General features: G+C 41.8%; 1 protein-coding gene across 1 annotated transcript; it reads right to left on the bottom strand.

The window, feature by feature from the left end:
* Positions 1-5659: 5659 nt before the first annotated feature.
* tlx1 (T cell leukemia homeobox 1) lies at positions 5660-9565 on the bottom strand. Its single transcript, XM_070978034.1, has 3 exons — positions 9106-9565; positions 7462-7699; positions 5660-5870 (listed from the first exon to the last, which is right to left on the bottom strand). The coding sequence occupies exons 1-3, from the start codon at positions 9563-9565 to the stop codon at positions 5660-5662; spliced, it is 909 nt and encodes a 302-aa protein (XP_070834135.1).
* Positions 9566-14354: the final 4789 nt, after the last annotated feature.

Genomic DNA, 14354 nt, shown 5'->3' with positions numbered 1-14354 from the left:
CGGTCCAGGGTGTACCCCGCCTCTCGCCCGTTGACAGCTGAGATAGGCTCCGGCCCCCCCACGACCCCAAAAGGGATAAGTGGCATAGAAAATGGATGGATGGATGGATTTCTTACTAAAAAAGCTTGGCGTGCTAGTGAAGGGTAGTAAACGTTCTTTTCATTCATCTTCCAGCTGAACCCACAGTGGGCTCTACTATCAGGCTATCACCTCTTGAGGTACAAAGACAGGACTGGCTGAAGCTAGCTGCTTAGCATGCTAAATTCAGTACATATCTCTCAACACAAAACACAGACATAGGCTTCTTCATGTTCTGTTGATATTGTTATCTCATTTTTAAAAAACCTTTAAAACTAAAATTATGGCCATATCTCACACACTGTGCCTTTAACAGCAACTATGAATCACATTTTTTGAATGAATAGTTCAGCATTTAGGGAGCCATATGTTAAGAACAGTATAGGGAACAGTATGTTAAGATGGACATCACTCAGGTATCTGTGTAAGTATGGAGGTGGAGTCGGGATGTGGTTAGACTGGAAATCATCCTGGCAGACCTTTCACAGCACCCAATTTCCACCAAATCCGAAGGTTAAACCTGGTAACAGCTTTCTCAAACCACATGCCCTCAAATTTTCAGGCTGTAGTTGTAGCTACAGTCCTGACTTTAACATCAGCATTTTAAGAGGCCTGAAATGATCTGAATACACATGACTAGAGAACACAGCACTCATCTTGTGTGTTTTAAAATGCATCGATTAGGCAGCAAATGTGTCATTGTGTTCATACTGTTCTTACAGGTCTGAACTGATCTGAATGTTGCAGTCTGCTCTTATTGCCTCAGAATAAGAAGCACACTGAATTACCTCTGCTATCACAATGCAGATGGAATTCAGAATTAACAGGGAATTATTTTATAGTATTTACAAGACTTGTTGATTCACTGAAAACAAGAGGCTGAGCAACATCTGTAGTGTGGTTTGCTGAGCTGCTGTGAAAGAAATGAAATGAGTGGAGCACTTACAGAGTTCAGGGTTACACAAGAGTTGCAGATGACTAGCTTTATACACTTTAAGTTAGGAAATGCAATATGCAGTTTAAAGCCTTGTAAAAGTAAGTGCAACTCTGAGTTCAGTTTATTTTGTCACACAGTATACATTAGAATTACTCCACAGAATATTTTGTTTTTCTTTTGGTTATTTAATCCTGTGATTTTCAGCTGGTTTTCAGTGGGTGGTGGGCCTTGCTTGGGCAAGAAAAAAAGAAAGTTAACAAAAAAATGCTTTCATTTTGAAGGAGAGTGCCGTCTATTTGTGTCAGGGCTTGTCATTAAGGGGTGAGGGTGGGTCCCGAAGCCATACCAGTTGAGAGCCAACGGTTGCTCATCAGGCTCATCAGGCACAGTATATAAGGAGAGAGCTCTCTCCTAGTTATTACCAGATTGTTCCAGTCTCCTTCCTCCCGAGATCCTTCCAGGCCTGTTTGTAATCCTTTATCGTAAGTACTTTCTTCTCTAGCTATGGTGAGCGTGCTAATGAGTTTGCTCTCCACCTTTAATGGTGTGTTTCTTTTGTTCCAGTTGCCTGTCTGCCACTTTCACATGTGCCTTGCCTCAGACCCGTCGTTCGGAGCTCCCTTAGTTATCTCCACTCTGTTAGAGTGCGCTTTTCGTTTGTTGTTTGTTCCACCCCTTTTGAGTGCGCTTTTTGTTGATAATAATTTTGTGTTATTTTTACCTGCCTTCTCTCTGGTCTGCATCTTTGGGTCCTGTTCTTAAAACCTTGGTGAAAACTGTAACAATTTGATCTCATTCAGCCACAAGGGCATTACTGAGACAACGATGTTGGGTGATGAAGCCCGGCTCACAGTCAGAGCCAGTCCATCCCAAAGGTGCTGGATGAGGCTGAGGTCAGGGCTCAGTGCAGGCCAGTCAAGCTCTTCCATAGCAAGCTGGCAAAAGCATTTCTTTGTGAAACTGGTTTGTTCAAGGGGCATGCAGGAAAGGGACAACCACAAAGTGTTGACACAAATTTGGAAGAAAACTAAAACATCATTGGATGATGGAGCATTAAGATTTCTCTTTGGTGTTGCCAAGGGGCCCAAGAAAGATCCAGACCAAATGTACAGAAACGCTTATGGAAGGGACAGAACACGAGGTGTGTTGTTATGGTTATCGGGTGTGAGTCAAATAAAGAGGAAAGAAAAGACTGAAAAAAGAATAACTGCATGGACTGTGCCGAGTGGTGTGTTTTTCTAAACCAGCTTTATCAGCTCTGGTGACTATTTTTTCTCCCAAGGGTAAAATCATGTGCGTGTGTGTGTGTGTGTGTGTGTGTGTGTGTGTGTGTGTGTGTGTGTGTGTGTGTGTGTGTGTGTGTGTGTGAGGAATTCCAGGAGGTTTCCAGTGACTCAGTGCAGATATTTTTGAGTGGATGATGAAATTCTCCTTTACATTCCTCTTCAACCTTCCAGTCCTGGAGAATATCACATCACACACTACCCTCACACACACACACACACACACACACACACACACACACACACACACACACACACACACACACACACACACAGTGCCAAACAGCTGGCTCAGCACATACTGCTCACTCCAACACACACCCCCACATTCTTGGAGCAAAAATCCGTTTATCATATCATATAAAGATATGCATTAAAATCTACACATATGTTTGTGTGAAGTGAGACGTCTTGTGAAAAGGAAATGAAGAAACAGGAGAGTGTTTTGTTTACAGTGTTCTTCCTTCTGGAAAAAAAATTAGAAAATATAAAGAAGGAAAAACAAAAACCAAACATTGATGCACACTGAAGTCAGACCAGAAGCTGAACAATCGTCATTCGATTTTCATCCAGCCTCCTCAGTTTGTGCACAGACCCCCTCCTCATATCTGGGACTCTCCTGCAGAATGACCTGTTTCTTGTCATCTTCTTCACATGGCAACTGCCAATGGAACTTAACTTTTTCAGCCACGTGCCCTCTGGAGAATGGTGTATGATGAATGGACTGACCACTTGAAACAGATGATTGAAAGACTGTCACAGAGACTGACACGACATAGAAGAACATCAGAAAGTTTGGCAGTATTTGTAAAAATTGGCTCAAAAATGCAGTGTTAGCAAACACAACTTTTCTGCAGTCAGATACATTAGAGCACGGCAAAGAGTCAAAAGCAGGCCCACATCCATGGCATCTTTTTGAGGAGAGGTGTTTTTTTTGGTATCTACACTCGTTCATCCTGAAAATGTTAAAATGTCTCGGTTTGGAATTTGATTTCAAACTAATTCAATTTATCTTATCATTTATTTGATTTATCATTGTGTTTTTCTTTTCTTGAATTAATTAATAATGTCCTTTATGTGATTCAGTTTCATGTTTATTTCTTCATCATTATTATTTGGGGTTTTCTTGTTTCTTTTATTTTTCATGTTTAAAACATTCACTCTGGAATTTGGTCCATGGCTGAATTAACCAGCAAACTGGCCCCTGAGCAAAACTGACCCAGTGTACCCCCAGTAAACCATCACTCTGCTCATCTTTGCATCGTCAGGTTGCATGCTATATAGCTCCAGGTTTGCTGTGTTCTAATTACAATGTAGGAACAAGTATTCACAAAATCAGCTGAAATATTTAAAGTGGTAAAAATTCAGAAGAAAACAACCCACTATCCCTGTGCAGCAGCAAACAGCAGGCAGAGACACGCTCGCTGGTGAACATAATGGAGTAGTCAGTGGAGACCAAAAACAGAGCTCAAAGAGAGTGAATAGATCTTATTGTCATTATTTCAAAACATGTATAATGTCATTTTTATCGCAGTGTTTTAGGTCCCATGAAGATCTGTGACTGGTCAAAACATTGCACGGCATCAGTGAATCAGAAGCAATGGAGGGAGCAAGAAACACCAGACTGACACAATTCTTTGCCTTTAAGGTTACTCTAAGTGACAAAATACATACAGGTCACACATGTAGCATCAAAATGGACATGAGTTAAAAAAAAAAAGCGTTTCACTGAGCAAAGAAAAAGTAACATATGGTTGACAAAGATATTCATCATAAATAAATTTATAATTAACTTGCATTATCAACTCTGCAGAGAAAAAAATGAACTTCTGTGTCCAAAATATTGTCATCAGTATGAACAGAAATACTTTTTTTGGGCTGTTTTGAAGCATCCTGCGATCGACTGGTGACCGGTCCAGGGTGTACCCCACCTCTTGCCCGTTGTCAGCTGGGATAGGCTCCAGCCCCCCACAACCCCGACACACACACACACACACACACACACACACACACACACACACACACACACACACACACACACACACACACACACAGGCACACACACACGGGCACACACTCCAGCACTCTCATTTATCACAGCAGTCTAAGTGTCAGTCACTTATTAGAAGCTCTATTATTGACCAGCCAACATGTGGTCTCTGCCAAGAGCAACACATCTCCCTGTTATTGTCTCTGCTTCTGAGCCAGCCTTCCAGGTGCATTTGTCTGCATTCGTCTCTCTCTCTCTCTCTCTCTCTCTCTCTCACACACACACACACACACACACACACACACACACACACACACACACACACACACACACACACACATACAGACACAGAGAGAGTAAACACCCATGGACACAGGACAGGTGTTAGTCTTTGCAGCCTGGTCTCATGCCAAAGGGTGCCAGTCCATGAGAGGATGCCGTGGTTGGTTTGAGATTGGTTAGTTTGTTTGATCTCAGCCTGGTGGTTTGAGATGCTCTGCTTGCTTACACGTACAGCACAGTGGTGAGAGAGAAATTGAAAATACCGTTTGTAAAATGTTTATACATTAATAAAAAAATAAGAGTCCAAAGTTAGTGAAATGTGGTAAACTGTGGCCAATAGTGGTCATTGTTAAATGCAGCCACAAATTGCCATTAAAATATTATTTTCAATCTGATGCTTATTGGCCTTAAGGCCCATTTATTCCTAAATTATAAAATGGCTTAATACACAAATATTCTCAGTTTGTTGATGGAAATCCTCACAGTCCTTTTCGTTCTGTCAGGTAATGTGACAAAGGTGCTAAAACAAGTGCCCTGTTGTTCTGAAGCTGGGTAAAATGTTCATTAACATGGCAGACAAACACAGACACTGATGACAGAGATGTACACATATCTTTTCTGCCGGACATCAAATATGAAAATATGCTGTTTATGAAACATCTAGTCGTCATAGGCAAACTATAATACAACAACTGGCTAATGCCAGTCTGCTGTGGTCCTCTGATGGGCTTTTTACAGAGCAAATTGTTCATCATGATGCCCCTGAAATATTTCCAAAATGTCAGTCTGGTCTCTGCAGGTCTGAAGCATAGATTCAGACCAGACGTCTGAAGGATCCAGATGTGGATCCTGATTATGGGAGTGGTGCTGAGGGACCCCATCTGAAGCATGTTTGTTGTTACTGCAGCACCAGTGTCTGTCTGTCTGTCTGACAATGAGAGCAGATGACCTGATAATCAAGATCTATTAAACAGTGTCCTGCATCAGGCCTCCTCTGTACGGGGCTCCTCATTGGGCTACAGCCCATGTCTCTGGCCTCCAAGTCAGTCGGTTCCGGCACAGATACCCAGCTAGAGGACGTGTACTGCTCTAATCGCAGGTCGACACGTTGCTGATCTTGGCGGTGTTTTCAGTCCAGGGCTGCAGGTTCTGCAGGGCGTAGAGAGAACTGTTCTGCAGGCACAGCGGGTCCGGCGTAACCGGCTGGTTGATGCTCTTCTGGAAAGCCTCCTGCTGCAGCTGCATGAGGATCCTGTTGGCCTGCTGCCGCTCCGCCTCCCGCTCCTCCGCCGTCTGCCGCCTGCAACAAGGAAACACGGCGGAGTCGCTCACATGCACTGTATATACTATGGCATATTTAATCTCAGTAACATTTACGAAGAGACACGGAGTTTGGTGTATTTCTATAGCTGTAGTGTCATCATAGTTTTAAGGTATTTCCTGTCCAAAACACCCCCTAGATGTAGATAAAAAAGCCATTTTTTTCTTTAAAAAAACAACAACAACAACATTGTGTTAATATTTTAGCCTTTATGAGACAATACAGAATAAAAAAAGACGACGCGACATGCAGCAAAGGGCCACAAGCTGGATTCAAACCCAGAGAGCCTGGAGCGCGCGCTCTGCTTCAGCTTCAGAATAAAAACTGACCTCTGTAAAAAAAATCTGTTCGTTATTACAACATCGAAAGCTTTGTTGTTAATGTTGCCACGACACCAGATTTTTAAAATTTGACACAATACTACTATAAAAAAATAATACTCCATGTCTTTCGATATCATGGCAACAAGATGAGTGCTGGTCCAGAAAAGTCAGCGAACACATACCAACACATTGTCAATAATGTTAATAGTAATATCTGTGGACCAGCTGATTTTCATCCCCGTTGTTTCGTCTGTGCAGCTTTGGGTTGAAAATTGATTATTGTTTTTGTTGTTGTTGTTGTTGTTGTTTTTCAGAGCTTCGTAACTACGCAAATTCAAGCGCTCTTCTCAGTCTCTCAGCTAATTTCTAAAAACGTGAAAAAAGAATTCTCTATTTGTTAAAAATAATCATTTTCTTTCATGTCCAATTTACAGTTATTATTTCTGCAATATACAGAAATATCCCGTTTCAATTATTTCTGAAATATTCTTAAATAATGTAGTTAGATTAAATAGTAATAATGTATATGCAGAAATAACGCCAATTTTGATGCCCCCCCCCCCCCCAAAAAAAACAACAACAACAACAAAAAAACCATGCTGCATTTCTGCAAAATGGAGAAATAATGTTCAGTATTTTAATGAAATGAGCTTTAATGAGTCTTTCCAGGCCCATAGTTTAGTGTCTACAACTTTAGCGCATTATGACCTGGGTTGTTTTTGTCCATAGTAAGATTTTGTTAAATAATTTTGAAACTGAGGAAGAATCTCAAAAATCTAAAATTATGGTGATTAAATTGACTTCTTAATGCAACATATCTGCTCTCTTCTATCAATGAATATTATTCTATATATTGAAAGAAAATGTTCAATTAAAACTGGACATTTTACTTATAGAATAGGTATGATGAATCCATTTCTAATTTGAAATGAATTTCTGCGACACATCCAAAGAGGATGTCTCTAAACACATTTGATTTCAGTAATGAAAATGTTGGGGGATTTTATCCCTCATCGTTTAATCTTCATATAGTGCTGTGACATAATAGCCAATTGAAGCTACTTCCTCCTAGAGCCCTTTAGAAACCACTGGAAGACCCCTGACAGCCCTTAGGAACCAGATGGGCCTACAGCCCTCCAGAAAGAATGCAGGGCCTCTTTAATCGTTAGTGCCTCAAAAAAATCACACATGCTTTATAACAATGCAAACAAACAAATAAAAGCCTTGTACATGAAGCAGGATTTCACCTCCATTTGGTGCGTCTGTTTTGGAACCAGGTTTTGACCTGAGCGTCAGTCATCTTCAGGGCCTTGGCGAGCGCGGCCCGCTCAGCAGACGCCAGGTACTTCTGCCGATGGAAGCGCTTCTCCAGCTCACAGATCTGCAGCCGGGTGAAGGACGTCCGGGGCTTCTTTTTCTTAGGAGGCGTCCGGTTCTGGTAGGGATGACCTACACGACGTGTTACAGTGAGGGGTGAGAGGGACACTGGACAGGACAGGACAGGACAGGACAGGACAGGACAGGACAGGACAGGACAGGAAAGGAAAGGGCAGGACAGGACAGGACAGGACAGGACAGGACAGGACAGGACAGGACAGGACAGGACAGGACAGAACGGGACAAGCGGACAATTAAAATGAAGTAGAAAGCGCTGACAGTCACAGCAGCATGCATTGTGCAAGATACGGCTCTCAGTACTTCCAAACTGGGACGTCCATGTTTAACCTGAAAGTATTAAATGCTTGGTGTTCTATTATATGCAGCATACTGTCTCTAAATGACAGTTTAGGAGTGTAAGAAACGCACTGCGTAATTATTCTCATTTCAACCATCGCACTTTTTGAGACCTGTGAGTTTTCTACATATTGGCATTTTTTTCTTGCTTTTATGTATTTATAATTTAATCCATGCAAGACCTTTGGAGAACTTGTTTCAGTCGAACTGTTGATAAGATCTTTGTCACAATAATCTGTTATCCAAGTCCGTCAAGTCTTTAGTTGCAAAGGTGCTTTAGTTTGACATTATATCAGGACAGCATAAGAAGTTGAATGTGAATGTCTTTGGGTGTTTTCATGGCGCAGGTGATGCAGCAGAGGAACTAAAGCCTGCAGGTCGAGCAGGTAAAGAAAGAGAGGAAGCCTGCAGCAGGGACAGCTTCAGAAAAGACAGGGTCCACAGCTCTTTCTCCAACATTACTGACACATACAAGAAATGCCACGCGTCATTATAACATGTCAAACACCGTTAAAGAGGAGGCTGCGAGCAGTCTGTACATTACAGCAGGAGTAAGAATAATACACAGAAGAGAGAACTGCAGTCCTTAGAGGGATCGATACGGCAATAGAAAAGCACGGGAAATAACCTCTTTTACTCTTTTGCTTATTATTCTTATTCTTATTATTAATTAATAAATTATTATTATTATTAATAATAATAATTTATTTATTTTTTTCCGTGTTTTTGAGTTTTCAAAAGTGACATTTTGAAATTTTGCGCCTGGCTCGTTTACCTTACATCAGTCCCCATTAGATTTGGATATTTTAATCAGTATCAACCTGGTGGATCGCTGGAGGCAAGATTTGACTAGAAATTTTTTTTAAAAGAGAGAAATCCTGACGTAAGCTGACATCAGGAAAGCGTCTGACTGATTAATCATTTCTTGTCAGTCACTGATCGCTGATCGGCCTCCACACAGGACTTTTTCTCAACTTGATCGCTGGAGCTTTTCTTTCAGCTGTTTGCCGTGTTGAATGTATTTGCTAAATGACTGGTGAGCCGATTTACAACAAATAGAAAATATATTTCGTTTGTCCCTCATATATTCTATTCTATTCTATTCTATTCTATTCTATTCTATTCTATTCTATTCTATTCTATCACATGCCACCTACCTGTGAACCTGTCTTTGGTGTATCGGCGGTTGCTCTCCATCCAGGGAAATGTCAGCGTGCTCAGGTTGTTGATGGTCCCGCTCACCGGCGGCACGGAGGCGTTTCCGCAGCTCAGAGGCCGGTGCGCGGGGACACGGATGACCCCGGCGGCGTTCACGTTAGTCCCGTTCGCGTTCACGCCCATGTTCATGTTCATGTGATAAGCCCCGCCAAGCGAAGCCATCCCGCACGCGCTGGCGGTGCTGTTATATCCGGTGTTGCTACACGTGAAGCCGCCGCCGTTCAGGCCGCTGCTCCCGCTGCTGTTGTAGGCCGTGTGGCCGTAGTCCGGCTCGTGCATCCTCGCGCCCAGCATGCAGCTCTGCTCCACGTTACTGAGGATCTGATCGATGCCGAAGCTGATGGGCTCTACGTGCGTGTGCTGCTGCAGATGCGCCCCCAGTATCCCTAAGTGATCCATGGCCTCCGCCCGCCCCCCGCTCCGGCGCGAGCACCAGAGGTTGCTCCACGCGCCGCTCCCTGGACTCTTCTGTTTGCTCTTCTTCTGCTCGAGCTCCGGTCGTTATCTAATGCGGGCGCACATGTGTGAGTATGTCTGTGTGCTCATGCGGGAGAGAGACTGCACTCCCCTCCCCGCGCGAGGACATCAATCAAACTGCCAAATAGACAGCGCGAGATTAAGACCCAATTTTCGGCCTGCAGACTCTATTGGCTAAAGACTGCGTGAGCTCTACGGAGACTTTATGGCACACTTCATAAAACACTGATTAACAGCTGGACAGGATCAATAACACAACTACACAGGGATTCACCTGCGTCACGCTCACATGGCCGCGCGCTAACGTGCTCAGGACCCTTTAACAGAACGTTATTTCATAGCGTGTAGCCTATTTATGAAGCAGTTTGGACAAAAACCTGATTTGCTGCTATTCGCGCGTCTCCATCCGCCCCGCCGATGCTCGGCTTGTTGCCTCAGTGAGAATGTCTCGGCTATTGTACATGTTTGCGACAGTTTATTCACTTTTTAAAGATTTTAACAGGTCATTTCTGACATTCTCAGCAGCCCAGCCCACTGACAGATTAAATCTAAGATTAACAGAGACACAGCCTGCACACCGTGCAGACGGAGATAATCGTGCTCAATGACAGCAGCAACACATATTTCTGCACACAGATTTATATTTCGAATGAATTCTGTTGAGCTCGTGAGTTGTTACAATCAAACAGTAATAGCCTGGTGTAGCCAGTGGTGCATTGTCAGTCAGTAGTAGGGCCGCCCAGATCAACCTTTTGTTTTGCCTGTTTGTCCTTAAGTACTGCGCATTTAGTGATCTAACATTCATTTTTGTTTGATTTTTTTTTCGCTTTAAGTAACTTGAACATTCATTAAACGTTTCCATCAATGTCTCCTAGAATAGTGTGTAGACTAAACTGTAGTTTTTTTGTAGAATATTTGTGGGGAAAAAGAGTGAGTGTGCATCTGATAAGGCAGTAAGATTTGGGGAAATGTAGAGGAGCAGCAGCAACTTCAGAGTTAAACTCCACAATGACATGGAAAAAAGAAACAGTCCGTCCATGAATTTAGCTCATTGTAAAGCTTCTAAATGGCAACATCCGTAAAATAAACGTCAGACAGTATCCACCTGAAACAAATGCGTTTCATTAATTAAAAAAACAAAACAAAACAAAACAAAAAAAAAACACTCCCTTTTATATCAAAAGGACAATTTATACAACTTCGTGTGTTTTGATGCACGATGCTGAAATTTGGGAAGCTTAATAAATTGGCCTAATGGGTTAAAATTACATCGCATAAATCACAGAAAAAACATTGATGTTTAATGTAGGCCACTCATTTATTGTTATGGAGCTGGCGCCATTATTAATTCATGTTCAGAGTGATGACATTGCTGCAAACACTGATGCGTTTTCATTTGTTACTGTGGGAACACAACAGAATGCTGCTGGAATATTTCACTGCATTGTTCAAAAGCACCCGAAAGCCCAGAGTTAAAGTGAAAGTTTAATAATACAAATAAATGATAAGTCATTATTTAGCAATAGGCTCCATTCATTAAAAATATTAATGAATCCGGAAATGATCAGTGACGATGCGGCGGGTTTAAAATGAGGGGGATATTCATTGTATAATAACAAATGGCTGCAGCTTTGCTTAATCGTAGATCATAAATAACGAGCGGCGGTTCGCACAGCGCAGCCTCTATTAACGATATCTGCCGCTGCTGCTCCGAGACAAACAGAGCAACTCCACAACAATTAAATGAAAAATTAAACCATGTGGATCATTGATTTTCTCTCCTTCTAAAAGCCACTGGGACTTAATTACTTCACACGGGGCATTAAAGTATTAATATTTGATATGGTGTGAACTGTTCTCATTGGCCAGTTGACCGACATCAAATTTTAATGCAGGGGCAGCCTGCCCGCACGCTGAGCCGTGTTCGTTTAAATGTGGACCAGTAATGATTATTAGGAAGTGGAAAAAGCGGTTACATTGCTTTCATGAAACGCGACGCTGGAGAACAGTGAACGCAGCACTGCGCCGAGTTTGACCGACAGCTGCTGTTTAACAGGCAGAAGCGTGTAAAATGCGTTTTATGTGGAACAAACACAGAAGAAACTTGTGTTACACAAGTTTAAAAATTTAAGAGCAGTGTGATGACTGAAAGGTTTGATTCAGTGTATTTTGTAACAAACTGATCTGAGCACAGTGATAGAGAAGAGAATTCCCATATTATCTCTATTTTTAAGGCCAAAGTATTTGTTAAAATGAACATGTTTGCAGTGTGAATTTGTACACAGAGACTTTGAGATTAGCAAGTGAAGCTCTCTGTGCCAGGAAACTGTGTGTGCGTGTGTGTAATGAAAGCTGCATTAATATGCAGGATCAGAGGCTATGGCAGGCCTGTACTCCTGACCATAACACTGCCAGTGTCAAACTCAATTATCGAGCGTCCATTTTCATCTCAGCGGCTCCAGTGTCCTTATGGGGTTTATAAAAAAAGGATCCCCTCACATCTAGATGAGACACTTATTGATTCCTCGCCCTTTAAGCAGCAGAAAGTCCGCAGGCTGAATAAGAGGCTGAGGCTGCCACGGCCCATCAGAGACTCAGCTTAAACTCTGCTGCCACCAAATGACTGCAGCCCCTTCGGACAGGCAGGCCTTTCTGTTAATCTGATAGCAATTCAACATGTCTGAATAAACACCATGGCCACTTTTATGTAAAAGCCAATACAGTTTGGCTTTTATGAGCAGTAAACAACCTCTTTCAGTTCCTTGAATGGTTGCTGTAGACAACAAAAAAAGTACGTTTGCATTTTATTAGGCTGATCTACAACAGTCAGTGATGGACGAAGTATTCAGATCCTTTAGCCTACTTAGCCTAAGTAAAAGTACTGATGTGAAAATACTCCACTTCAAGTAAAAGGTTGACTTGGCAACCAGAGGATGGTCAGGTTCAAGTCCAGCACGGAGCAGTCAGCTGTGTGGACTGGTAGCTGGAGAGGGGCCAGTTCACCTCCACTGCTGAACATCTACCTGCTAAGGTGCCTGAGTATGTGGCAGCCCCCTCCCCCAACAGACATTAGTCCATGCATAGATCCTCTTTGTTCATATGTGTGTTTCGGGTCTGTTTAAAATAACAACAGAGCTCGAAATTTTCCTTCCCCCCAAGGGACTAATAAAGTTTGTCTTCGTCCCTCTATTCCATCTGATGTTTGTGGATTAATACTGCAGCATTAATGTGCATGTTGCATTTTACTGTACATGTGTACATGTACAAGGGTGAGCTCATTTGAGGAACTTTATATACGGTTGGCTAGTTTAATCTGTAGCAATGCATCATATTCTGTCAGATCCTCGCATGTTTGGAGTGTTGCTCCTTTTCATCCTTCTGCCAATATATTTTCCAACTAATCCAAGAAGGTTTTTAAATAGTTTATTCATCTTAAAATGAATATCCACCCTCAACCCACAAAAGAACACTGAATCCGTCAGTTTACAAGATGAGACAAGCAAGACAAATCTTTATTGATCCCCAGCAGGGAAATTCAGTTGTCAGAAAAAAACTCCATTCAAAATCACTATATTTGGAGATACATGGTTTTCACAGGGCAGGAAAGGTATGACAAATTGTAATCTGAAAAGTAACTAAAGGTGTCAGACAAATGTAGAGGAGTAAAAAGCACAAGCGGTGGAGCAGATGTAGGTTGACTGAAGTAAAGCGCAATGTTCTGTTTCTGTTGTTAATTCAACTCCGTGATCACTGGTGGCTTTGTTAAACTTTATTTTTTTTCTAATATTTCATCTGCCCTTTAGGATGAAAAAATACTAGAAACACCTCCTAGTACCAGAACTGCAGCCTGATGTAATATTAACTTCACCACTTTAAAACAGTTTAATCAAAAACGGAACATGAGATCTTTAAATAGCTCCTCCAAAATAAAAGACAAAATAAATCATTTGTCATTGTGACTCATAAAGACTTTGATCTGACATTTATGATGTGACGACATCCTTTACTAATCAATCAATTAGAAAAAAGAGTCATAGTGTTTCTGAAGAAAGTAGGAACAGGAAGTAGATCGACAACACTTCAACACCACAGCCCCTGGAATGAAGATTGCATGTATAAATAATGTAAAACAGTATAAAATGAGTGAAGGCTGAAGTGACAGGACATTACCATCTAGCATTAAATGCTTCAAGAACTTCTTAAGAACAAACTGTGATTTATTTAGGACAACCAGAGCTCTTTAACAATGTACTGTACTTACATGATTAGAATACCATATTCAGTTGGCAGTTAACAGACAGTGAATGGCAATAGCAGTATATTTGGAAGTGCAGCAGCAATCTGAATTGTTTGTGTGGAGATACTGCCATCATCTGAACCCAGCCTTTATCAGCGTCTCTTCTCATTGCAGGATGAACACTCAGCCGCTGTAATCAGCTTCCTGTCTGCATGTAATGATTTGGGGTGCAGGGAAATGTTTTTTATTTTATGACAACATATAAATAACTATAAAGCTGCTGTTGGCATAAGATTCAGAGGTCCAATGTTAAACATAATCTTTGCAGTATATTCAATTGAATATATGTCAGAGAGGATTAACAAATGATCACATTCTGTTTTACACAGCAGCCCAACCATTTTGGAATCGGGGATGCACACCTTTTTCAACACTGAAGCAGAGATCATCCCATTATCATTACAATGCTTGGCC

This window comes from Chaetodon trifascialis, chromosome 13, assembly GCF_039877785.1.
Source record: "Chaetodon trifascialis isolate fChaTrf1 chromosome 13, fChaTrf1.hap1, whole genome shotgun sequence".
Lineage (NCBI taxonomy): Eukaryota > Metazoa > Chordata > Actinopteri > Chaetodontiformes > Chaetodontidae > Chaetodon > Chaetodon trifascialis.
Note: the sequence above shows the minus strand (reverse complement) of the source record. Positions and strands in the feature narration are given on the sequence as shown.

Coding starts and splice junctions, on each gene's coding strand:
- tlx1 (XM_070978034.1), bottom strand. CDS start 9,565: ATGGATCACTTAGGGATACTGGGGGCGCATCTGCAGCAGCACACGCAC. Junction 7,700..9,105: donor CACCAAAGACAGGTTCACAG/GTAGGTGGCATG, acceptor TGTCCTGTCCAG/TGTCCCTCTCACCCCTCACT. Junction 5,871..7,461: donor AACAGACGCACCAAATGGAG/GTGAAATCCTGC, acceptor TCCTTGTTGCAG/GCGGCAGACGGCGGAGGAGC.